This window comes from Heterodontus francisci, chromosome 34 (genome assembly GCF_036365525.1).
Source record: "Heterodontus francisci isolate sHetFra1 chromosome 34, sHetFra1.hap1, whole genome shotgun sequence".
Lineage (NCBI taxonomy): Eukaryota > Metazoa > Chordata > Chondrichthyes > Heterodontiformes > Heterodontidae > Heterodontus > Heterodontus francisci.
Window position 1 is genome coordinate 9,106,419 of NC_090404.1, and position 27,317 is coordinate 9,133,735.

At 45.7% G+C, this 27,317-nt stretch overlaps 1 protein-coding gene across 4 annotated transcripts; it reads left to right on the top strand.

Annotated features, from left to right (window-relative positions):
- LOC137349007 (zinc finger protein 436-like) lies at positions 1-27,317 on the top strand. 4 transcript variants are annotated; one of them, XM_068014266.1, is made up of 5 exons: positions 1-209; positions 1,011-1,148; positions 1,765-2,039; positions 24,763-24,903; positions 25,716-27,317. In XM_068014266.1, the coding sequence occupies exon 5, from the start codon at positions 26,235-26,237 to the stop codon at positions 26,931-26,933; it is 699 nt and encodes a 232-aa protein (XP_067870367.1). In that variant the 5' UTR covers positions 1-209; positions 1,011-1,148; positions 1,765-2,039; positions 24,763-24,903; positions 25,716-26,234; the 3' UTR covers positions 26,934-27,317. The 4 variants fall into 4 exon arrangements, with proteins under 4 accessions (XP_067870367.1, XP_067870369.1, XP_067870368.1 ...); XM_068014268.1 differs by lacking the exon at positions 24,763-24,903; XM_068014267.1 differs by lacking the exon at positions 1,765-2,039.

Here is a 27,317-nt window from a genome sequence, read left to right on the forward strand (position 1 = left end):
GGGGCGGGGTTTGACATTTCTCCCCGACCGGAGCAGCTGCGCGTGCGCGATTAACGGTTGTCGGAGGGGCGCGGAGTTTTTTTCGCATCGTGAAGTTTGAACGGGAAACGGTTAACGGTCGCCGGTGTTGCCATGGCTGTGGGAGCGAGGCTTGGTAACGGCGCGCGCCGGCACAGTTGGGCCATCGAGCTCGAGCTGAGCAACAGCAGGTGAGCGGCCAGGAGCAAGGCCGCGGAGAGAGCCTGGGGCTCGAGTGGGAGGCGGCAGTTCGCAGGCCCCGGGCTGGCCTCTCTCCTGGGGAGGACACTACTCTGACTGGGGCCACCCAAAACACTGAAACACGGGGATTTTAGTGTCACAGCCTTTGAGGGGGAGGCAATGGGTGCGAGAAAACCTGGTTGATAATTACTGAGCTTGGATGGGTTTTGGTGTCTCCAGTGGGTGGGCTTCAGATTTTCCACCAGTCCCTCTGAGGAAAGGACTGGCTGCAAGTTTTTACTAATTCATTCTTGGGATGTGGGCATCGCTGGTAAAGCTGGTATTTATTACCCTGTCCCTAGTCACCCCTTGAGAAGGTGCTGGTGGTGGGCGGCCGCCTCCTTGAACCGGTTTCACACGACTGAGTGGCTCGTTCGGCCACTTCAGGGGCAGTTAATAGTCACCCATGTTAGTGTAAGACTTCAGTCACATATACGGGCCCAGACCGGGTAAGGACAGCAGGTTTCCATCACTGGAGGAGCTTTAATAAACCAATTTTATGCTAATTATGAAAAAGTGGACTATTTGGTCCTTTATCCCTTTGCTGTTTGTGGGATCTTGCTGTGTGCAGCTTGGGCTGCCAACATTATCCTGCATTACAAGAGTCAGTATACATTTTCAAGATGCTTAATTGACTGAAAAGTGCTTTGGAAGACTCTGAGGTCTGGAAAGGTGCTGTATCAATGAACATTCTTAGGCAATCCAGCAGCTTCATGGTCACTTCTACTGACAACCAGCTTTTTTATTTCCAGATTTTGACTTCCAATTCTCAAACTGCCATGGCAGGATTCAAACTCATGGCCTCTGGATTAATTTAACAGAACCAAAAGTAGCGCAAAGCTCTCCTCGACTGACTGCTGTGTGACAGAGTGTTTAACTCGGGGAATTTGGTAAGTGTGGCAATTTCAAGGGTTGATCAACTTTCCAAAATCTAGTTAAGTTTCCATTTAGCATTCAACTTAACTTGAACATTAAATTGCAGTTCCTTTCAATCTTAGTTAATGGTAAGCAAGCTGTCTTCTAGTGTCAGCTGCACAGTTAGTTACTTAGGTAACCAGTAGGAACTGGTTCCCTAGTCAGCGCCTGACTCTGGTCTGTGGAAATCTTGCTAGTATAAATACAGAAGGTTGTGCTCATGCACAAAGTAAGCAGCACAAAGATCTACTTGACTGTGAGACAGAGAGCTGACCTGAGGAATTTGCTGAGTGTGGGAATTTGGTGCAGCGAGGGAGGAAGTGCTGTTCTGGTCTTTTACAGAACAAGCAGTGATCCAAGAGAGGGAGCCGGAGACAGTGAGACCTGAGAGCTCAAGCCCAGAGGCATCAATTAGGAAGTAGGTAGGTGATTAGTTGGCGAGTTTAATTTTTTTCCATTTCTAAACTGGGGCAGAAATTTAAATTAGTACTGGGGAGATATAAGTATTGTATTATATTCGTAGGTTAACCAGTTGAACTATTTTAAAATAAACTACATTATCAGTGATATTTCTAAACTTAAAACTTGAAGCGGATCCAGTGTGGGACCTGTGAAATAAAGAGCGGGGCTCGAGGCCTACGCCTACCTTAGACTGGAGCGGCGGTAGTCGGCAGGCGGACCTTGGAGGAGGCGGATCCAGAGCAGGACCTGTGAAATAAAGAGCGGGTCTCAAGGCCGACACTTACCTTGGACCGGAGCAGCGGCGGTCAGCGGACTCTGTAGCTGCGTCGGCGTGCACTGAGTTTCAAAAGAGGAAAAAAAGACTTACACTGAGATCATGGGAAATCTGTAAGCTGATTGGTTGCGTAAGTAACAGCTGCTCGTGCCTGTAAATAGCTTCAAAAATCAGGGGAGAGAAAATTGATTTTTATAAAAACCTCAAAACCTACGTTATAAGTAATAAGGTGATTGGTGAGTAATTGCTGTAAGGGAGTATCAGTAAGTAGCTGGGTTAGTAACAAAAGTAAACAGAAAGGTAAGGTCTTCAGTTTTTTTATATAGTAAGTAGTTTTTTTAGGGAATCAAGGTCCCTGGTGTAAATCATCTCTAATTTTTGAGTAACTTAAGGGAGTAAATTAAGGGTAAGTCATGGCAGGGCAGTGTGGAGTACACCTCCTGTGCAATGTGGGAAGTCAGGGACACGTCCAATGTCCAGGGCGAACACATTTGCAAGAAGTGTCTCCAGCTGCAGCTACTCGAAATCCGCATTTTGGACCTGGGGCAGTTGCTAGGGACACTGTGGAGCATCTGTGAGGCTGAGATCATCGTGGTTAGCACGTACAGGGAGGTGGTGACACTGCAGGTAAAGACTGCTCAGGTAGAAAGGGAATGGGTGACCACCAGGCAGAGTAGAAGAAGGAGGCAGGTAATGCAGGAGTCGCCTGGGTCTATCTCCCTCTCTAACAGATTTTCCGCTTTAGATACTGTTGGGGGAGATGGCTCTTGCTGCATTCCCCTGAGAAGCTAAGTCTGTGGTGTCACAGGTGGCTCAGCTGCACAGGAGAGGTGGAAAAAGAGTGGGAGAGCTATAGTGATAGGGGATTCTATTGTAAGAGGTACAGATAAGTATTTCTGTGGCCGCAAATGTGACTCCAGGATGCTATGTTGCCTCCCTGGTGCTTGGGTCAAGGATGTCACAGAGCGACTGCAGGATGTTCTGAGGGGGAAGGGTAAACAGTCAGAGGTCGTGGTTCACATTGGTACCAAAGACAGGTAGAAAAAGGGATGAGGTCCTGCAACAAGAATTTAGGGAGCTAAGTAGCAGATTAAAAAGCAGGACCTCAAAGGTTGTAACTCTGGATTACTCCCAGTGCCTCGTGCTAGTGAGTATAGGAATATGAGGATAGAGCAGATGGAATGTGTAGCTGAAGAGATGATGCAGTTTCCTGGATCACTGGGTCTGTTTCTGGCGAAGGTGGGACCTGTACAATTTGGACGGGTTGCACCTGAACCGGAACGGGACCAATATCCATGCAGGGAGGTTTGCTAGTGCCGTTGAGGGGGGGGGGGGGGGGCGGTGTTTAAACTAATTTGGTAGGGGGATGGGATACAGAGTGGAGATACAATAGGGGGTGATGCACAGTCAAATATAGAAGAGAAACTGAGTTAGTCTGGAACGCAGAGCAAATATAGACCTGTTAAGGCACTAGTGAATGATGCAAGACTGGATTGCATCTATTTTAATACAAGGAATCTTACAAGTAAGGCAGATGAATTGAGGGCATTGATTAACACATGGGAATATGATATTGCTATCTCAGACATGGTTGACGGAAGGACGGGACTGGCAGCTCAATATTCCAGGGTATAGAATCTTAAGGCATGATGGGCGGGTGGGATGGGGAGTGGGTAAAAGAGGAGGTGGCATTGCACTATTGATCAAGGAGTCAATTACTGGAGGGATGATATCTTAGATGGATTCTCAAATGAGGCCATCTGGGCAGAACTTAAAAAGGAAAAGGGGGCAATCACTTGGCTGGGAGTGTATTACAGGCCTCTAAACAGGGAGAGATGGAGGAGCAGATATGTCAGCAAATCTCAAGAGAGGTGCAGAAATAATAGAGTAATAATAGCAGGGGATTTCAGCTTCCCCAGTATTAACTGGGATATTCTTAGTGCAAAATTCATAAAGGGGGCGGAATTCTTAAAGTGCATACAGGAGAGCTTTTTGAGCCAGCGTGTAGAAAGTCCAATAAGAGAAGGGGTGGTACTGGACCTAATCTTAAGGAATGAAGCCTGACAAGTGGTGGTATTGTCAGTGGGGGAACATTTCGGGGATAGTGACCATAACTCTGTAAGATTTAACGTAGTTATGGAAAAGGACAAAGATGGACCGGAAATGAAGGTACTGAATTGGGAGAAGGCCGATTTCAATATGATAAAACAGGATCTGGCCAAAGTGGACTGGGAGCAGCTACTTGTAGGAAAGTCTACATCAGACCAGTGGGAGTCATTCAAAAAGGCAATACTGAGAGTTCAGGACCAACATGTTCCCGTAAAGGTGAAGGGTAGGACCAACAAGTCCTGGGAACACTGGATGTCAAGGGATATAGAGGATTGGGTAAGGGAAAAAATGAGGCTTGTGGCAGATTCAGAGGGCTGAAAACAGCGGAGGAGGCCCTAGAGGAGTGTAGAAAGTGTAGTGGGGTACTTAAAGTAATTAGGAGAGCGAAGAGGGGACATGAAAAAACACTGGGGCCAGATAAAGGAAAATCCCAAGGCATTTTATAAGTATATTAAGGGCAAGAGGATAACCAGGGAAAGAGTAGGTCCCATTAGGGTCCAAAGTGGCAATTTGTGTGTGGAGCCGGAGGACGTAGGTGAGGTTTTAAATGATTACTTTTCATCTGTGTTCACTACGGCAAAGGATGATGTAGGTGTAGGGATCAGGGAGGGGGATTGTGATATACTTGAACAAATTAATATTGAAAGGGAGGAGGTTTTAGCAGGCTTAAAATTGGATAAATCCCCAGGCCCAAATGAGATGTATCCCAAGCTGCTACGTGAGGTAAGGGAGGAGATTGCAGGGGCAATGACTCAAATTTTCAAATCCTCTCTGGCCAGAGGACTGGAGGACAGCGAATGTGGTACCATTATTCAAGAAGGGAAGTAGGGATAAACCAGGTGATTATAGCCCAGCGATTCTAACATCAGTGGTAGGGAAACGATTGGAAAAAATTCTGAGGGACAGGATTAATCTCCATTTGGAGAGGCAGGTATTAATCAAGGACAGTCAACATGGCTTTGTCAGGGGGAGATCATGGCTAACAAATTTTATTGAATTTTTCGAGGAGGTGACTAGGTGTGCAGATGAGGGTAAAGCAGTTGATGTAGTCTACATGGGCTTCAGTTAGGCTTTTGATAAGGTCCCGCGTGGGAGATTGGTTAAGAAGGTAAGAGCCCATGGGGTCCAGGGCAATTTGGCAAATTGGATCCAAAATTGGCTTAGTGGGAGGAGGCAGCGGGTGATGGTCGAGGGTTGTTTTTGCGATTGGAAGCCTGTGACCAGTGGTGTACCGCAGGGATCGGTGCTGGGACCCTTACTGTTTGTAGTGTACATTAATGATTTGAACCTGAATATAGGAGGTATGATCAGTAAATTTGCAGATGACACAAAAATTGGTGGTGTTGTAAATAGTGAGGAGGAAAGCATTAGATTTAGTACGATGTAGATGGGCTGGTAAGATGGGCGGAGCAGTGGAAAATGGAATTTAATCGTGAGAAGTGTGAAGTGATGCATTGTGGGAGGGCTAACAAGGCAAGGGAATATACAATGGATGGTAGGACCCTAGGAAGTCCAGAGGGACCTTGGTGTACTTGTCCATAGATCACTGAAGGCAGCAGTGATAAGGTGGTGAGGAAAGCATATGGGATACTTGCCTTTATTAGCCGGGGCAGAGAATATAGGAGCAGGGAGGTTATGATGGAGCTGTATAAAACGCTAGTTAGACCACAGCTGGAGTACTGTGTACAGTTCTGGTCACCACACTATAGGAAGGATGTGATTGCACTGGAGAGGGTGCAGAGGAGATTCACCAGGATGTTGCCTGGGCTGGAGCATTTCAGCTATGAAGAGAGACTGGATAGGCTAAGGTTGTTTTCCTTAGAGCAGAGAAGGCTGAAGGGGGACATGATTGAGGTAGACAAAATTATTCGGGGCATCGATAGTCTAGATAGGAAGAAACTTTTACTCTTAGTGGAGGTGTCAATAACCAGGGGGCATAGATTTAAGGTAAGGGCAGGAGGTTTGGAGGGGATTTGAGGATTCATTTTCACCCAGAGGGTGGTTGGAATCTGGAACACACTGCCTGAAGGGACGGTCGAGGCAGGAACCCTCACAACATTTAAGAACTATTTCGATGAGCACTTGAAACGCCATAGCATACAAGGCTACAGGCCAAGTGCTGGAAAATGGGGTTAGAATTGGTGCTTGATGGCCGGCATGGACACCATGGGTCAAAGGGCCTATTTCTGTGCTGTATAACTCTATGACACCTATTTAGTTAAATAAAACACAACAGCGGTGGTAGAGCAGGTGATGTGTTGCAGCTGTAGCAAGGGAGCTGGTGAATACCAGTGTGATCCACTGCAACCATATCTGCAGTAAATGTCTGCGGCTTAAGGAACCTCGGCTCAGAGTTGATGAGCTAGAGTCTGAGATTCGGACCCTGCGATGCATCGGTGGGGGGAAGTCACCTGGAATCTTTGTTCCAGGAGGCAGTAACACCCCTTCGGCCAGGTACTTCAGATTTGGTCCATAGTCAGGGATAGGCAAGTGTGACTGTGAGTGAGGCAGGTATGGGGTTCCAGAAGTTAGCAATGGAGGAGCCTCAGCCCTTGCACTTGTCCAACAGGTTCAAGATTCTTACAGTTTGTGTGGACGAGACTTGGGACTGTAGGGAGGATTAGCAAACTGACCACAGCACCGTGGTGCAGGGGACCATTCAAGTCGGGGGTGTAAAATGGAATGTAGCTGTAGGGGACAGTGTAGTTCGGGGGATAAATACTGTTCTTTGCAGCTGAGAGCGTGAGTCCCAAAAGTTGTGTTGCCTGCCCAGTGCCAGGATTAAGGACAGCAGAACTTGGAGAGGGAGGGAAGGATCCAGTTGTCACGGTCCATGTGGGTCCCAACGACATAGGTAGGACGGAGAAAGAGGTTCTGAGGGAGTGTAAATATAAATGAAGAGGCATACAAATTCGCCAGAAAAAAAGAACAGACCTGAGGATTGGGAGCAGTTTGGAATTCAGCAAAGGAGGACCAAGGGATTGATTAAGAAGGGGAAAATAGAGAACAAAGAACAGTACAGCACAGGAACAGGCCATTTGGCCCTCCAAGCCTGCGCCGATCTTGATGCCTGCCTAAATTAACACCTTCTGCACTTCCGGGGCCCATATCCTTCTATTCCCTTCCTATTCATATATTTGTCAAGATGTCTCTTAAACGTCGCTATCGTATCTGCTTCCACCACCTCCCCCGGCAGCAAGTTCCAGGCACTCACCAACCGCTGTGTAAAAAAACTTGCCTAGCACATCCCCTCTAAACTTTGCCCCTCGCACCTAAAACCTATGTCCCCTAGTAACTGACTCTTCCACCCTGGGAAAAAGCTTCTGACTATCCACTCTGTCCATGCCGCTCATAACTTTGAAAACCTCTATCATGTCGCCCCTCCACCTCCGTCGTTCCAGTGAAAACAATCCGGGTTTTTCCAACCTCTCCTCGTAGCTAATGCCCTCCAGACCAGGCAACATCCTGGTAAACCTCTTCTGTACCCTCTCCAAAGCCTCCACGTCCTTCTGGTAGTGTGGCGACCAGAATTGCACGCAATATTCTAAGTGTGGCCTAACTAAGGTTCTGTACAGCTGCAACATGACTTGCCCGGACCGATGAAGGCAAGCATGCCGTATGCCTTCTTGACTACCTTATCCACCTGCGTTGCCACTTTCAGTGACCTGTGGACCTGTACGCCCAGATCTCTCTGCCTGTCAATACACCTAAGGGTTCTGCCATTTACTGTATACCTCCCACCTGCATTAGACCTTCCAAAATGCATGACCTCACATTTGTCCGGATTAAACTCCATCTGCCATTTCTCCGCCCAAGTCTCCAACCGATCTATTTCCTGCTGTATCCTCTGACAATCCCAATCATTATCCGCAACTCCACCAACCTTTGTGTCGTCCGCAAACTTACTAATCAGACCAGCTACATTTTCCTCCAAATCATTTATATATACTACAAACAGCAAAGGTCCCAGCACTGATCCCTGCGGAACACCACTAGTCACATTCCTCCATTCATAAAAACACCCATCCACTGATACCCTCTGTCTTCTATGTCCGAGCCAGTTCTGTATCCATCTTGCCAGCTCACCTCTGATCCCGTGTGACTTCACCTTTTGTACCAGTCTGCCATGCGGGACCTTGTCAAAGGCTTTACTAAAGTCCATATAGATAACATCCACTGCCCTTCCTTCATCAATCATCTTCGTCACTTCCTCAAAAAACTTAATCAAATTAGTAAGACACGACCTCCCCTTCATAAAACCATGCTGTCTCTCGCTAATAAGTTCATTTGTTTCCAAATGGGAGTAAATCCTGTCCTGAATAATCCTCTCCAATAGTTTCCCTACCACTGACGTAAGGCTCACCGGCCTATAATTTCCTGGATTATCCTTGCCACCCTTCTTAAACAAAGGAACAACATTGGCTGTTCTCCAGTCCTCTGGGACCTCATCTGTAGCCAATGAGGATGCAAAGATTTCTGTCAAGGCCCCAGCAATTTTTTCCCTTGCCTCCCTCAGTATTCTAGGGTAGATCCCATCAGGCCCTGGGGACTTATCTACCTTAATGCTTTGCAAGACACCCAGCACCACCTCCTTTTTGATAATGAGATGACTGAGACTATCTGCACTCCCTTCCCTAGGCTCATCATCCATCAAGTCCTTCTCTTTGGTGAATACTGATGCAAAGTACTCATTTAGCACCTCGCCCATTTCCTCTGGCTCCACACATAGATTCCCATCTCTGTCCTTGAGTGGGCCAACCCTTTCCCTGGTTACCCTCTTGCTCTTTATATATGTATAAAAAGCCTTGGGATTTTCCTTAATCCTGTTTGCCAATGACTTTTCATGACCCCTTTTAGCCCTCCTAACTCCTTGCTTAAGTTTCTTCCTACTGTCTTTATATTCCTCAAGTGCTTCATCTGTTCCTAGCCTTCCAGCCCTTACAAATGCTTCCTTTTTCTTTTTGACTCGGCTCACAATATCCCGTGTTATCCAAGGTTCCCAAAACTTGCCAAACTTGTCCTTCTTGCTCACAGGAACATGCTGGTCCTGGATTTTAATCAGCTGATGTTTGAAAGACTCCCACATGTCAGATGTTGATTTACTCTCAGACAGCTGCCCCCAATCTAAATTCTTCAGTTCCTGCCTAATATTGTGATAATTAGCCTTCCCTTTACAGTACGAGAGTAAGGTTGCGGGGAACATAAAAACTGACTAAAAGTTTATAGGTATGTGAAGAGAAAAAGATTGGTGAAGACAAATGTAGGTCCCTTACAGTCAGAAACAGGGGAATTTATTATGGGGGTCAAAGAAATGGCTGATCAACTAAAAGCATACTTTGGTTCTGCCTTCACAAAGGAGGACACAAATATCCTACCACAAATGTTGGGGAAGACTGGTTTAGTGAGAGGGAGAAACTGAAGGGAATCAGTAGAGAAATGGTGTTGGGGAAATTGATGGGTTTGAAGGCTGATAAATCCCCAGGCCTGATAACCTCCATCCCAGAGTACTTAAGTAAGTGGCCCTAGAAATAGTGAATGCATTGGTGGTCATCTTCCAAGATTCTATAGACTCTGGAACAGTTCGTACAGATTGGAGGGTAGCTAATGTAACCCCACTATTTAAAAAGGGAGGTAGAGAGAGAACAGGGAATTATAGATCAGTCAGGCCTGAAGTCGGTTGTGGGGGAAATTCTAGAGTCCGTTATCGACGATTTTATAGCAGAGCACTTGAAGAACAGTGGTAGAATCGGACAGAGTCAGCATGGAGTTATGGAAGGGAAATCATGCTTGACAAATCTACTAGAATTCTCCGAGCATGTAACTAGTAGAGTTGATGAGAGGGAGCCAGTGGATGTGGTTTATTTGGACTTTCAGAAGGCTTTCGACAAAGTCCCACATAAGAGATTAGCGTGTAAAATTGATGCGCGGGGGATTGGGGGGTAGTGTCTTGAGATGGATAGAAAATTGGTTGGCAGACAGGAAACCTAGAGTAGGAATAAATGGGTCTTTTTCCGAATGGCAGGCAGTGACCAGTGGGATACCGCAGGGATCAGTTCTCGGACCCCAGCTATTCATAATATATATTAATGATTTAGATGAGGGAGCTAAATGTAATATCTCCAACTTTGCAGTTGACACAAAACTGGGTGGGAGGGTGAGTTGTGAGGAGGGTGCAGAGACTTCAGGATAATTTGGACAAGTTAAGTGAGTGGGCTAATGCATGGCAGAGGCAGTATAATATGGATAAATGTGAGGTTATCCACTTTGGTGGCAAAAACAGGAAGGCAGATTATTATCTGGCTACAAACAGAGAGGGGAATATGCAGCGAGACCTGGGTGTTCTCGTACACCAGTCTCTGAAGGTAAGCATGTAAGTGCAACAGGCAGTAAAAAAGGCAAATGGTATGTTGGCCTTCACAGCGAGCGGATTCGAGTACAGGAGCAGGGATATCTTACTGCAATTATACAGGGCCTTGATGAGGCCACACCTGGAATATTGTGTGCAGTTTTGGTCTCCTTATCTGAGGAAGGATGTTCTTGCTATAGAGGGAGTGCAGCGAAGGTTTACCAGACTGATGCCTGGGATGGTGGGACTGATATATGAGGAGAGATTGAGTCGGTTAGGATTATATTCGCTGGAGTTCAGAAGATTGAGTGGGGATCTCATAGAAACCTATAAAATTCTAACAGGACTTGACAGGGTAGATGCAGGAAGGATGTTCCTGATGGTGGGGGAGTCCAGAACTGGGGGTCATAGTTTAACGATATGAGGTAAATCTTTCACGACGGTGATGAGGAGAAATTTCTTCACCCAGAGAGTGGTGAACGTGTGGAATTCGCTACCACAGAAAGCAGTTGAGGCCAAAACATTGAATGTTTTCAAGAAGGAGTTAGATATAGCTCTTGGGGCAAAAGGGATCAAAGGATATGGGGGCAAAGCAGGAACAGGTTACTGAGTTGGATGATCAGCCATGATCGTAATGAATGGCAGAGCAGGCTCGAAGGGCCAAATGGCCTGCTCCTATTTTCTATGTTTCTATGAGTATGAGAAGCTCGGGGCTACATTTAAAAAGCAGAACCACAAAAGTAATAATCTCTGGATTACTACCTGAACCACAAGCAAATTGGCTTCGGGTAAATAAGATCTGAGAGTTGAATGCATGGCTCAAAGGTTGGTGTGAGAGAAATGGGTTTTGATGGACAAAGGGACCTGGGTGTCCTTGTCAATAATTCACTGAAAGTTAACACGCAGGTGCAGCAAGCAATTAAGAAGGCGAATGGCATGTTAGCCTTTATCGCAAGAGAATTTGAGTACAGGAGTAGTGAAGTCTTACTTCAGTTGTATAGAACCTTGGTTAGACCACACCTGCAGTACTGTGTGCAGTTTTGGTCCCCTTACCTTAGGAAGGATATTATTCCCACAGAGGGAGTGCCGCGAAGGTTCACCAGATTTGTTCCCGGGGTGGCGGCAATCTCCTATGAAGAGAGATTGGGGAAACTTGGCCTGTATTCTCTAGAATTTCAAAGAATGAGAGGTGATCTCATTGAAACCTACAAAATACTTAAAGGGATAGACAGGGTCGATGCAGATAAGATGTTTCCCCTGGTTGGGAAGTCTAGAACCAGGGGACATAATTTCAAAATAAGGGGGAAGCCACTGAGGACAGAGATGAGGAGAAAGTTCTTTACTCAGAGGGTTGTGAATCTTTGGAATTCTCTACCCCAGAGGGCTGTGGAAGCTCAGTCGTTGAGTATGTTTAAAGCAGAGATTGACAGATTTCTAAATACAAATGACATCAGGGATCTGTGGGGGAAAAAGGCATTTAATGGATCATCAGCCATGATGGTATTGAATGGCAAAGCAGGCTCGATGAGCTCCTATGTTCTTATGATTCATGGTTCACTGGCACCAGTACTGGGGAAAGAGGGAGCTGTACTTCACCTGAACTGCGCTGGGGCCAATGACCTGATGAGTCGTATAACTCGGGCTGTAGAGAGGTCTTTAAACTAAATAGGTTGGGAGGGAGCGGATGTAGTAAGGGTCCACGTGAGGGGAGATTTGAAAAGTTAAAGAGAAAGGACAAGTCTATCGTGCAGGGTAGTGGTATGGGTAATGGTAACCAGGGTGTGACTGGAAGGGACAGAGCATACAAACATAAGAGTGCACCAGTACATGTCGCCAGAGTTGGGAAAAGTGGCTTTAAGCTAACAGGAGGGAGGAGGGTTCAGGTTAAGAGAGATTTAGAAATCCAAAGATAAACGTTGAGGAAATAGAAAAGTATGTCGACCCCCAAATAGTGAGAGGGAGATAGAAGAACAAATATGTAGGCAAATGTCTGAGTGCAAAAACAATAGGGCAATAATAGTTAGGTATTAGGGAAGTTGAAATCCCCAGGATACAAACAGTGTGAAGGGCACAGAGGGCACAAAATTCTTGAACTGCATTCAAGAGAACCTGAGGGGGCGTAATTCTAGATTTAGTCTTCGGAAATGAAGCTGGGCAAGTGGATGAAGTAGCAGTGGGTGACCTTTTGGGACCATAATACAGTTAGATTTAGCATTATTATGGAAAAGGACAAAGATAGAACAGGGGTAAAAGTTCTAAATTGGGGGAAGACAATTTTTATGCAGCTGAGAGGTGATCTGGTGAAAGTGGACTGGACACAGCTACTTGAAGGAAAATCAGTGGCAAACCAGTGGGAGGCATTCAAAAGCGAAATTCTACGGGCACGGTGTCCCCCACAAAGGACTGCCAAATCCTGAGTTATCCAGAAGCATACAGGGTGAGATAAAGCAGAAAAGTAAAGCTTATGACGGTCACAAAAAACATGATAATTTAGAAAGCCGAGAGGAGTATAAAAAGTGCAGGGGTGAAGTAGTTTTCATAGAGAGATACAGCACTGAAACAGGCCCTTCGGCCCACCGAGTGTGTGCCGACCAACAACCACCCATTTATACTAATCCTACATTTAATCCCATATTCCCTTCCACATCCCCACCTTCCCTCAATTCTCCTACCACTTACTTACACTAGGGGCAATTTACAATGGCCAATTTACCTATCAACCTGCAAGTCTTTGGCTGTGGGAGGAAACCGGAGTACCCGATGGAAACCCATGCGGTCATCGGGAGAACTTGCAAACTCCGCACAGGCAGTACCCAGAACTGAACCCGGGTCGCTGGAGCTGTGAGGCTGCGGTGTTAACCACTGCGCCACTGTGCCGCCCTACAGTAAAAAAGGAAATTAGGAAAGCAAAGAGAGGACATGAAAAAACATTGGCAGGTAAAATCAAGGAAACCCAAAGATGTTTTATCAGTACATTAAGAGCAAGAGAATAACTAAGGAAGGGGTAAGGCCTGTTAGAGATGTACAAGGGAACTTGTGCATGCATGCAGAAGAAATGGGCATGTTTCTTCATGAGTACTTTGCCTCTGTCTTCACAAAGGAGAGGGTTGATGCAGACATTGTAGTTAGAGAAGGAGTGTGAAATAATCGATAGAATAAGCATAATGAGAGAAGAAATACTAGAGGGTCTGACATCCTTGAAAGTGGATAAATCACCTGGACTAAATGGATTGTATCCCAGGTTGTTAAAGGAAGCCAGGGAGGAAATAATGGATACTCTGAGGATCATCTTCAAATCCTCACTAGATACAGGTGAGGTACCGGAGGATTGGAGGTCTGCGAACGTTGTACCATTGTTTAAAAAGGGTGCGTGGGATAGGCCAAATAATTATCGGCTGTCAGTCTGACCTCGGTGGAAAAATTATTAGAATCAATTCTGAGTTAGGATAAACTGTCCTTTAGAAAGGCATGGATTAATCAGGACAGTCAGAATGGATTTGTTAAGGGAAGGTCATGTCTTACTAACTTAATTGAATTTTTTGAGGAATTAACAAGGAGGATTGATGTGGGTAGTGCAGTGGATGTGGTCTACATGGATTTTAGTAAGGCATTTAACAAGGTCCCACATGGCAGATTGGTTGAAAAATAAAAGCCCATGTTATACAGGGGAATGTAGTGAGTTGGATCCAAAATTGGCTCACTGACAGGAAACAAAATGTTAATGGTCGACGGATGTTTTTGCGAATGGAAAGCAGTTTCCAGTAGCTTTCCACAGGGCTCAATGCTGGGTCCCTTGCTGTTGGTGGTATATATTAATGATTTGGACTTAAATGTGGGAGGCATGATTGGGAAATTTGCAGATGACACAAAAATTGGCCGTGTAGTTAATAGTGAAGAGGGTAGGTGTTGACTCCAGAATTATATCAATGGTTTAGTTGTGTGGGCGGAAAAGTGGCAAATGGAATTCAATCCGGAGCTGTGTGAAGTAATGCATTTGGGGAGGGCGAGCAAAGCAAAGGAATACACAATAAACGGGAGGATGTTGAGAGGGGTAGAAGTGAGAGACCATGGAGTGCATGTCCACAGGTCCCTGAAAGTGGCAGGACAGGTAGATAAAGTGGTGGAGAAGGCAGATGGAATACTTTCCTTTATTGGCCAAGTAAAGAATACAAAAGCCGGGATGTAATGCTGGAATTATATAAAATGCTGGTTAGGCCACAGCTGGAGTATTGTGTACAGTTCTGGTCACCACATTACAGGAAGGACATTATTACTCTGGAGAGAGTACAGAGGATATTTACCAGAATGTTGCCAGGGCTGAAAGTTGTAGCTATGAGGAAAGATCGGATAGGCTAGGGTTGTTTTCCTTGGAACAGAGGAGGCTGAACAATGACTTAATTGAGGTGCACAAAACTGTGAGGGTCAAGATGAACCAAAATAAGTGACAGCCATTCGCTGGTTCATTCCTCAGGGCAATGCCTTGACCAATCAGAGTCAAGCTGCCTGGTTTAAATTTCAAACAAAGCTTGACAGTTAACTGTCAGACACCGTAAACTAGTGCATTCTCCATGGCAATGCCTCTACCAATCAGAGTTCACTTGCCAACCAATCAGCACACTCTTTTCATGCAGTATAAGTTGTTGTGTTCCCTTACATTGGTATTCTTGTGTATTGTTCTGATGTGTGCAAGACGAAAAGCTTTGACAACATGTCTGTATTTTCAGCAATTCTCAAGAATCTTAAACTTAAAGCCAATTGCCTAGGTATGAGGGGAGAGCTGGCTAAGTTTGATTGGGTAAATAAACTAAAATGTAATGGTGGAAAATAAACTTGGGAAACATTTAAAGAAATTATTCAAAATGTTCAACAAAAATACATTCCATTGAAAAACAAAAACTCTGCGAGAAAGATCAACCGTGACTTACTAAGGAGGTTAAGGATGGGATGAGATTAAAAGAAGATTGTGTAACGAGATAGGATTAATTAATGACCTCATAGTGAAGGCACCCCTCAGCAGCAGTGATCATAATGATTGAATTTTATGTTCAGTTTGAGGGAGAGAAGAGTGGGTCTAAGACAAATATTTTAACATACAAATTAGGAGCAGGACTAGGCCGCTCAGCACCTCCAGCCTGCTCTGCTATTCAATAAGATTATGGCTGATCAGATTGTAACCTCGACTCCACATTCCTGCCTGCACCCGATAACCTTTCACCTCCTTGCTTTTCAAGAATCTATCTACTTCTGCCTTAAAAATATTCAAAGACTCTGCTTCCACTGCCTTTTGAGGAAGAGAGTTCCAAAGACTCACGACCCTCTGAGAGAAAAAAGTTCTCCTCTTCTCTGTCTTAAATAGGCGACCCCTTATTTTTATTTAGTGACCCCTAGTTCTAGATTCTCCCACAAGGGGAAACATCCTTTCCAGATCCACCCTGTCAAGACCCCTCAGGATCTTATATGTTTTAATCGAGTCATAGAGTCATACAGCATAGAAACAGGCCCTTCGGCCCACCGCGTCCATGCCGACCATAATGCCTATCTATACTAATCCCACCTGCCTACATTAATTCCATATCCCTCTGTGCCTTGCTCATTCAAGTACCTGTCCAGATGCCTCTTAAATGTTGCTACTGTTCCTGCCTCCACCACCTCCTCAGGCAGCTCATTCCAGATACCCACTATTCTTTGTGTGAAAAATGTACCCCTTTGATCCCCTTTAAACCTCCTCCCTCTCACCTTAAATCTACGCCCTCTAGTTTTAGTCACCACTACCATGGGAAACAGACTCTGGCTATTTACCCTATCTATGCCTCTCATAATTTTATATACCTTTATCATGTCCCCTTTCAGCCTCCTTCGCTCCAGGGAAAACAGACCCAGCCTATCCAATCTCTCTTTATAACTCAAGCCCTCCAAACCAGGCAACATCCTTGTGAATCTTTTCTGCACCCTCTCTAGCTTAATCACATCTTTCCTGTAGTGCGGCGACCAGAACTGCACACAGTACTCCAAATGTGGCCTAACTAACGTTTTTTTAATTTTAATTTTTTTTTTAAATTTTTATTTATTTTTATTTAGATATACAGCACTGAAACAGGCCCTTCGGCCCACTGAGTCTGTGCCGACCATCAACCACCCATTTATACTAATCCTACATTAATCCCATTACCGTCTCATCCCCAGCTTCCCTTAATTCTCCTACCACCTACCTATACTAGGGGCAATTTATAATGGCCAATTTACCTATCAACCTGCAAGTCTTTGGCTGTGTGAGGAAACCGGAGCACCCGGCGAAAACCCACACGGTCACAGGGAGAACTTGCAAAGTCCACACAGGCAGTACCCAGAATTGAACCCGGATCGCTGGAGCTGTGAGGCTGCTGTGCTAACCACTGCGCCGCCCCAGTTGTACGCTATGTATAACTGTAACATGACATCCCAACTCTTGTACTCAATGCCTCGGCAAGCATGCCATATGCCTCCATGAAGGCAAGCATGCCATATGCCTCCTTCACCACCCTGTCTACCTGTGTTGCCACTTTCAGGGAACTATGTACTTGCAACTCAAGGTCTCTCTGCTCAACAACACACCCCAGGGCCCTGCCATTCGCTGTATATGTCCTGCCCTGGTTTAACTTCCCAAAATGCATCACTTTGCACTTGTCTGTGTTAAATTCCATTTGCCAATCCCTTTCCCGCTTTCCCAGTTTATCTATATCCTGTTGTAACCTTAGACAACCTTCTTCACTGTCCACTATACCACCAATTTTGGTGTCATCTGCCCATAGCTGCGCTTACTTTCTAAGGAGAACCTCCTTCCTAGTCCTATCTATGTCGTTGCTATCTACGAGGACCACAACAACTGGATCCTCCCACTCCAAGTTCCTCTCCAGCCAGAGCAGATGTCCCAAACCCTGGCAGCGGGCAATCAACACAGCCTTCTGGACTCATGCCCTCTGCTGCGAGAACTGTGTCTATCCCCCTGGCAATACTGTCCCCTACTATCATTACATTTCTTTTTAACTCCCTCTCTTGAATGGCTCCAGTACCATGGTCAGTTCGCTCATCCAACCTCAAACCTGTTGGACAATTGCAAGGGTGCATTTTCAATTCCCATACCTGCCTCACTCGCAATCACACCCTCCTGTCCCTGACTATGGATCAAATCCGACGATTCCATCCTAAGGGGTGTGACTGCCTCCTGGAACAGTGTCCAGGTAACTTACCCCCTCCCTGGTGTGTGGCAGTGTCTGCAACTCGGCCTGCAGCTAAAGTAAAAAAAAAAAAGAACAATAATCATGGGTTTTTCAACTATCTGGATGTTAATTGGACAGAAAAGGTAGGTTAAGGGGATAAAGGAATGGAGTTCCTACAATGTGTACAGGACTCCATTCTAACCCAAAATGTAAAAAGCCCATCAAGGGAAGATTCACTATTGGATCTAGTAAAGGGGAATGAACCAGAGCAGATGAGAATTAAAAGTAGGCAAACATCTAGGCAATTCTTCTTTTGGGCCTCCTTATCTCGAGAGACAATGGATACACGCCTGGAGGTGGTCAGTGGTTTGTGAAGCAGCGCCTGGAGTGGCTATAAAGGCCAATTCTGGAGTGACAGGCTCTTCCACAGGTGCTGCAGAGAAATTTGTTTGTTGGGGCTGTTGCACAGTTGGCTCTCCCCTTGCGCCTCTGTCTTTTTTCCTGCCAACTACTAAGTCTCTTCGACTCGCCACAATTTAGCCCTGTCTTTATGGCTGCCCGCCAGCTCTGGCGAATGCTGGCAACTGACTCCCACGACTTGTGATCAATGTCACACGATTTCATGTCGCGTTTGCAGACGTCTTTATAACGGAGACATGGACGGCCGGTGGGTCTGATACCAGTGGCGAGCTCGCTGTACAATGTGTCTTTGGGGATCCTGCCATCTTCCATGCGGCTCACATGGCCAAGCCATCTCAAGCGCCGCTGACTCAGTAGTGTGTATAAGCTGGGGGTGTTGGCCGCTTCAAGGACTTCTGTGTTGGAGATATAGTCCTGCCACCTGATGCCAAGTATTCTCCGAAGGCAGCGAAGATGGAATGAATTGAGACGTCGCTCTTGGCTGGCATACGTTGTCCAGGCCTCGCTGCCGTAGAGCAAGGTACTGAGGACACAGGCCTGATACACTCGGACTTTTGTGTTCCGTGTCAGTGCGCCATTTTCCCACACTCTCTTGGCCAGTCTGGACATAGCAGTGGAAGCCTTACCCATGCGCTTGTTGATTTCTGCATCTAGAGACAGGTTACTGGTGATAGTTGAGCCTAGGTAGGTGAACTCTTGAACCACTTCCAGAGCGTGGTCGCCAATATTGATGGATGGAGCATTTCTGACATCCTGCCCCATGATGTTCGTTTTCTTGAGGCTGATGGTTAGGCCAAATTCATTGCAGGCAGACGCAAACCTGTCGATGAGACTCTGCAGGCAGTCTTCAGTGTGAGATGTTAAAGCAGCATCGTCAGCAAAGAGGAGTTCTCTGATGAGGACTTTCCGTACTTTGGACTTCGCTCTTAGACGGGCAAGGTTGAACAACCTGCCCCCTGATCTTGTGTGGAGGAAAATTCCTTCTTCAGAGGATTTGAACACATGTGAAAGCAGCAGGGAGAAGAAAATCCCAAAAAGTGTGGGTGCGAGAACACAGCCCTGTTTCACACCACTCAGGATAGGAAAGGGCTCTGATGAGGAGCCACCATGTTGAATTGTGCCTTTCATATTGTCATGGAATGAGGTGATGATACTTAGTAGCTTTGGTGGACATCCGATCTTTTCTAGTAGTCTGAAGAGACCACGTCTGCTGACGAGGTCAAAGGCTTTGAGATCAATGAAAGCAATGTAGAGGGGCATCTGTTGTTCACGGCATTTCTCCTGTATCTGACGAAGGGAGAACAGCATGTCAATAGTCGATCTCTCTGCACGAAAGCCACACTGTGCCTCAGGGTAGACGCGCTCGGCCAGCTTCTGGAGCCTGTTCAGAGCGACTCGAGCAAAGACTTTCCCCACTATGCTGAGCAGGGAGATTCCACGGTAGTTGTTGCAGTCACCGCGGTCACCTTTGTTTTTATAGAGGGTGATGATGTTGGCATCGCGCATGTCCTGGGGTACTGCTCCCTCGTCCCAGCACAGGCATAGCAGTTCATGTAGTGCTGAGAGTATAGCAGGCTTGGCACTCTTGATTATTTCAGGGGTAATGCTGTCCTTCCCAGGGGCTTTTCCGCTGGCTAGGGAATCAATGGCATCACTGAGTTCCGATTTGGTTGGCTGTATGTCCAGCTCATCCATGACTGGTAGAGGCTGGGCTGCATTGAGGGCAGTCTCAGTGACAGCATTCTCCCTGGAGTACAGTTCTAGGTAGTGCTCAACCCAGCAGTCCATCTGTTTGCGTTGGTCAGTGATTATGTCCCCCGATTTAGATTTGAGGGGGGTGATCTTCTTGATGGTTGGCCCAAGAGCTCTCTTCATGCCATCATACATTCCTCTGATGTTTCCGGTGTCTGAGGCCAGCTGAATATGACTGCATAGGTGTTGCCAGTAGTCGTTTGCGCAACGCCTAGCTGTTCTTTGTGCAGTACTTCTGGCTGCTTTAAGTGCTGCGGATGTTAAATCGCTGGGGGCTTTCTTGTAGTTCAAAAGTGCAATGCGCTTAGCGGCTATGACAGGTTCCAGCTCTTCATTATGAGATTGAAACCAGTCTGCATTTCTCTTCGCACTTTTGCCGTAGGTGGTCAAAGCTGACTCATAGATGGCGTCTCTGATGTGGGCCCACTTGGTCTCAGCATCTAGGCAATAGTGACCATAATATAATACACTTTAAGATGATGAGAGAAGGACGTAATTATGACAAAAGCCAGGTTAATAGATTGGAGAAAAACTGATTTGAGGGGTTGAGAATAGAGCTTGAGAAAATAAAATGGGCAACAATATTGGCAAGCAACGATGTAGAACAGAACTGGGAAACATTTAAAACGGTGTTCAACAGAGTGCAAGGTAAATATATTCAGCTGAAAGGAAAGAAACTAAACACCAGTGAGACTGCATGGATGAATAAAGACATAAAACAATGAGGGTGAGGAAAGAGACATACATTAAGTACATAGAAAGCAGAGGAGTGCATGATCAGAGAGAATATGAAGAGATTAGGAGAGGAGTCAAAAAAAAATTTGAAAGGCAAAGAGGAACTATGAAATTAAATTATCAAGGAATCCAAAATAAAATAAAATATTTTACAGGCACATCAATGGAAAAAAGGCTGAGATGGGAATGGGACCATTAAGGGAGAACGATGGAGCGAAGACAGAAATATTAAATAATGAAAAGAAATGCTGGAACCACTCAGCAGGCCTGGCAGCATCTGTGAAAAGAGAAGCAGAGTTAACGTTTCGGGTCAGTGACCCTTCTTCGGAACTGACAAATATTAGAAAAGTCACAGGTTATAAGCAAGTGAAAGAAGGGTCACTGACCCGAAACATTAACTCTGCTTCTCTTTTCACAGATGCTGCCAGACCTGCTGAGTGGTTCCAGCATTTCTTGTTTTTATTTCAGATTTCCAGCATCCGCAGTATTTTGCTTTTATTTTAATAATTATTTTGCTTTGGGATTTATCAGGGAGATAGAACAAGTGGACATAACATTGAATAATGGTATGAGTAATGAGATAAATGCATTTAAAATAAAAAAGGGATGTATTGAATAAAGTAATCAAACACTGAGGATAAAGCCCCTGGTCTGGATGGATTACATCCATGCATTTGAAAAGAATCTGGGGAAGTGATAGCAGAGACATTACTCCACATATTTAAGAATTCATCAGAATAATATAAATAGTAGAGGGAGAGAGAAAGGTTCACATTCTGGTCATGCCCAGTGAAGGCCTGTTACATCAAATGCTTTCACACAATGGAATAATATGCTGATTGGGTGAGATGAGGCTTGTGTGGAGTATGAAGGGCCTCTTCTGCACTGTATTATTCTGTGATTATGGACACCTGTATGGACCAGATGGGCCGAATGGCCTGTTTCTGTGCTGTACATTCTATGTAAGAAAGTGTGGTGCCAGAGGACTGGTGGATCGTGAACATAATACCGATATTTAAGAAGAGGGGACAGAACATGCCCAGGGAATTATAGACAAGTCAGCTTAACATCAGTGGTAAGAAAAATAATGGAATCCCTACTAACAGAGAGAATAGAAGAACGTCTGGAAAAGAAAAATATAGTAATGAATAGCTAGCATGGATTTCAAAAGGAAAAATCTTGCTTGACCAACTTTCTTGAATTTTTTGAGGCGGGAAGAGTGAAATATGGTAATACAGTACATATAATTTATCTGGATTTTCAAAAAGCCTGTAATAAGGTGCTGCATAATAGACTAATGAATAAGGTCAGAGAATTTGGAGTCCGAGCACAAGTGTCAGAATGATTTGCCAGCTGGCTTCAAGAGAGCAAGCAGAGAGTGGGAGTGAAGGCTAGTTATTCAGAGTGTCAGAAGCTGTGAAGTGGTGTTCCACGAGGATCAGTGCTGGGACCGCTACTGTTCACAATTTACATTAACGATTTGGACTTGAAATCAAAAACACAATCTCTAAATTTCCTGATGACACCAAATTGGAGGGGTGGGGTAGATAGTCAGTACTGAGGAGGACTGCAACAAATTACAGGAGGACATGAATAAACTTGCAGAATAGGCAAACAATTGGCAAATTAAGTTCAACGCTGATAAATGGAAGGTAGTACATTTTGGTAGGGAGAATAGCGAGGTCACTTATTACTTTTTTAAAATTCATTCCTGGGATGTGGGCATTGCTGGCTAGGCCAGCATTTATTGCCCTTGAGAAGGTGGTGGTGAGCTGCCTTCTTGAACCACTGCAGTCCGTGTGGGGTTGGTACACCTACAGTGCTGTTGGGAAGGGAGTTCCAAGATTTTGACCCAGCGACAGTGAAGGAATGGCGACATAGTCCCAAGTCAGGATGGTGTGTGGCTTGGAGGGAAACTTGCAGGTGGTGGTGTTCCCATGCATCTGCTGCCCTTGTCCTTCTAGGTGTAGAGGTCCTGGATTTGGAAGGTGCTGTCTAAGGATCCTTGGTGAGTTGCTGCAGTGCATCTTGTAGATTGTACACACTGCTGCCACTGTGCATCAGTGATGGAGGGAGTGAATGTTTGTCAATGGGGTGACAATCAAGCAGGCTGCTTTGTCCTGGATGGTGTCGAGCTTCTTGAGTGTTGGAGCTGCACCCATCCAAGCAAGTGGAGAATATTCCATCACACTCCTGACCTATGCCTTGTCGATGGTAGACTGGGACATTCGGGGTGGCGCAGTGGTTAGCACTGCAGCCTCACAGCTCCAACGACCCGGGTTCGGTTTTGGGTACTGCCTGTGCGGAGTTTGCAAGTTCTCCCTGTGACTGTGTGGGTTGCCGCCGGATGCTCCGGTTACCTCCCACAGCCAAAGACTTGCAGGTTGATAGGTAAATTGGCCATTGTAAATTGCCCCTAGTGTAGGTAGGTGGTAGGAGAATTGAGGGAAGATGGGATTAGTGTAGGATTAGTATAAATGGGTGGTTGATGGTCAGCACAGACTTGGTGGGAAAAAGGGCCTGTTTCAGTGCTGTATCTCTCTGACTCTGACAGGCTTTGGGGCGTCAGGAGGTGAGTTACTCACCGCAGGATTCCTCGCCTCTGACCTGCTCTTGTAGCCATGGTATTTGGTAACCATGGTAACCCCCAGGATGTTGATAGTGGTCATTGATAGTTGATCGTAATGCCATTGAACTTGGAAGGTGGGGTAGAGGAACAAAGGGATCTCAGATTACAAATACACCAATCATTAAATAAAAACAAGAAATGCTGGAAATACTCAGCAGGTCTGGCAGCATCTGTGGAGAGAGAAACCGAGTTAACTTTCAGGTCAGTGACCAGTTCTGAAGAAGGGTCACTGACCTGAAATGTTAACTCTGCTTCTCTCTCCACAGATGCTGCCAGACCTGCTGAGAATTTCCAGCATTTCTTGTTTTTATTTCAGATATCCAGCATCTGCAGTATTTTGCTTTAATTACACCAATCATTAAACCTTGTGCCACAGGTTAGCAAGGCCATGAAAAAAAGCAAACCGAGCACTCGGGTTTATTTCTAGAGGGATAGAAATGAAAACTGGGGAGGTTATGCTAACCTGTATTGAACCTTGGTTAGACCACACTTAGAGTACTGCATGTAGTTCTGGTCGCCATATTATAAAAAGGATATAGAGGCACTGGAAGGGTGCAGAGAGGATTTATCAGGATGATACCAGAAATGTGTGGATATACATATCAGGAAAGGATGAACAGTCTGAGTCTCTTTTCACTTGGAAAAAGGTTGAGGGGTGTCCTTATAGAAGTCTTTAAAATTATGAAATGTATTGATAGACTGGATACTGGGAGACTGTTTCCACTTGTGGAGAAGATCATAACTAGAGGCCATCAATATCAGATAGTCACCAAGAAATCCAATAGGGAATTGAAAAGAAACTTCTTTACTCAGAGTGGTGAGAATGTGGAACTCACTACCATGGGGAGTGGTTGAAGCGAATCGTTTAGATGTATTTAAGGGGGAGGCTAGACAAGCAACTGAGGGTGAAGGGAATAGACGATTATGATAGATTTAGATGAGGAAAGGTGGGAAGAGGCTCGAATGGAGCAAAAGTGGCAGCCTGGACTGGTTGGGCTGAATGGCCTGTTTCTATGTAACCCTATGTAATTCTATAACAATGGTGAACCATCATACCCAGAATGCTCCACACAGTAGAATATGGCCTATCTTCATCAGAAGGACCGCAGGTGCAGGAAGGCCCTGCCCCTGGAATCGCCTGTCACTGCGGTCTCCAAGGAGCTGCGCAGTGCGGTTCCAACAATCTGAGCGGAGGCAAGTGCAGCCTCAGCAACACCCGAGTCTCAGTGGCTCTTGCATCCTGAATCAGAGGCGGCAGATGTGCGGCACGGGCTGCAGGGTGGTGGTGGGGGAGAAGGATGGGGAACCATTAACCTGATGGTGCAGCAGCTCCCCCATCCTACCCTCCGTTCCCGGTTTCTTCTCCCATTTCCACAGAGTCCAAGTAACAACAAAGGACAGGACAGAGGCCACCCAGAATGCCCCACACCTGGCCCTGAGGAGCACGCACATGCTCAGCGCACAGGGCAATCAGCACATTGGAAAGAGCAGTTTCTGGTGTGCAGAGAATTCTGGGAACTGCAGCCACCATTCGTCAGTGGCTGTCGGTAAGTGTTTTATTGCAGGCTGATGGAAGGTCAACGACCTGAAAAGTTAACTCTCTTTCTCTCTCCACAGATGCTGCCTGACCTGCTGAGTAATTACAGCATTTCTCTTTTTATTTCAGATTTTCAGCATCTGCAGTATTTTGCTTTTGTTTTATTGTAGACGTTGCTCACAGAACCGAGTCTAGAAACACAGACCAATTAAACAGCCGATTTGAATCGGGATGGGCGTTGGATGCAGAAGTCGGTCCCTAGCCTCCTGTGTAGGTCTTTTTTGTTGCATCAGTTTGAACTGGAGTGGAGATGGAGGAGAAGCTGCTGGGTTTAACCCAGTTGCCTCAACCATTTCTGATCTGAGTTTGCTAAGGGAGAGAGATTAGGTTGCCAAGCAGACTCTGTTCCAACAATGTAAAAGAGTATTGTTTTGGGAACAGGTATTTCTGCAAAGCTTTTTAATTCATTATTGATACAGATTGCAAAGAATGTAATTCTTATGTGAGTGTCACTAGCAAGGCCGGTGTATATTGCCAGTCCCCAGTTGCTCTTTGAGAGGTGATGGTGGGCCTCCTTGAACCACAGCAGTCGGTGTGGTAAAGGTACACCAACAATGGAAGGAGCTGTAAGATTTTGATTCAGTGATGATGAAGCAATGGTGATACATATCCAAGTCAGGATGGTGTGTGTGTTAGAGAGGAACTTGCAGATGATGGTTTCCCATGCACCTGCTTTCCTGTCTTTCTCAGTGGTGGAAGTTACGGGTTTGGGAGGTTCTGTCCAAGTTCTGGATGAGTTGCAGATTTATGAAGTCCCTCCTCTTCACCCTTGTTCCCCCCCCCTCACTCTCTTTCCCCCTCCCCCTCCATAGAAGTCCAGAGTCTTGTGTAGGTCCAGACTGAGCGGCAGTTTCCCTTCCCTGAAGGACATTAATGAACCAGTTGGATTTTTATGACAATCGAGCAGCTTCCTAATGCCAGCCCCACAAGTTACCAGATTCATTCAGCTCAATTTCACAACCTGCCTTTGTGTTTTTATGGGTTCTTTTACATGTTCCTTTTTTCAATTAATTATTTTACAGGGTATTAGGGGAGGATTTGCAGACAGAAACTCAAATTAAACATCACATCAAGATCTGAGAGTCACTCAATTCGTCAGAACCTGAATATCATTGGTCTTTGAACCAAGAAGCAAAAAACACCATTCACAGTGAAGAAAAAAACCGACACATGTTCTGTGTGTGGACGAGGCTTCAGCCAATCATCTGGCCTATAGAAACACAAGTGCAGACAAACCGGGGAGAAACCATGGAAATGTGAGCACTGCGTCAAAGGATTTCATCACCTATCTGAGCTGAAAATTCATTGAGACATTCACACCGGGGAGCAGACTTTCACCTGCTCTGTGTGGGAAGGGATTTATTCAGTCATCCAGTCAGCTGACACACCAGCGAGTTCACACTGGGAGAGGCCATTACTATGCTCCATGTGTGGGAAGGGATTTACTCGGTCATCTGCACTGGTGACACCAGTGATTTCACACTGACAGAGTGTGTAAAGGCTCCGACCGTGAAAAGAGCTTTAAAAGCCCATGTGCACTGATGGAGCACCAGCACATTCACACTGGTGCCACACCGTTCAGCTGCTCTCACTGTGGGAAGAGATTCAGGGCATCATCCCACTTGCGTACACATGAGCGAGGTCACACTGGAGAGAAGCCGTTCACCTGCTCTGAGTGTGGGAAGGGATTTACTCAGTCATCCAATCTGCTGACACACCAGCGAGTTCACACTGGGGAGAGGCCATTCACCTGCTCTGAGTGTGGGAAGGGATTTACTCATTCATCCAATCTGCTGAAGCACCAGCGAGTTCATACTGATGAAAGACCTTTTAAGTGCCCGGAATGTGAAAAGTGCTATAAAAGGTATGGGGAACTGATGTGTCATCAAAGTGTTCACACTGGCGAGAGACCTTTCAGGTGCTTTCACTGTGGGACTGGGTTCAGGCGATCATCTGACTTCACTGTACACCAGCGCATTCACACTGGGGAGAGGCCGTTTACCTGCTCTGTGTGTGGGAAGGGATTCACTCAGTCATCCAACTTGCTGACACACCAACGAGTTCACTCTGATCAGAGACCTTTTCAATGTTCTGACTGTGAGAAGAGCTTTAAAAGCACAAATGATCTGCTGAGACACCAATGTATTCACACTGGGGAGAGGCCATTCTCCTGCTCCACATGTGGGAAGAGATTCACTCAGTCATCAAACCTGCTGAGACACCAGCAAGTTCATAAATGACAGCAGGGGTTGGATTCTGCTGTTATTGCTGTTAATAATGTCCAAGACTGAACTATGCTCATTCTGACAGTTGGGTTTTATTTCTGATGTCAATAACCATTGCTGGACTTAGCATGTGCCCCACAGCATGTCTCAATCATGGTGTCTGCAAATCTCATTTGAAATTTAAATCTACTCCGCAAATGTATTGAACAAAAGATCAACAAGTAAACCGATCACGACCCAATCCTGCAGCTCTGTATTGACAGGAGAAAGTCTGTTCTGTAGCTCGAGGATGAGGTTGTGTAAGCTCTGAATGTTGGTAATCACAAGTAGACTGTTTGACACATAGGCTGTTCAAAGCTGTTAACAATTCAGATATTAAAGGAATTACTCTTACAATAA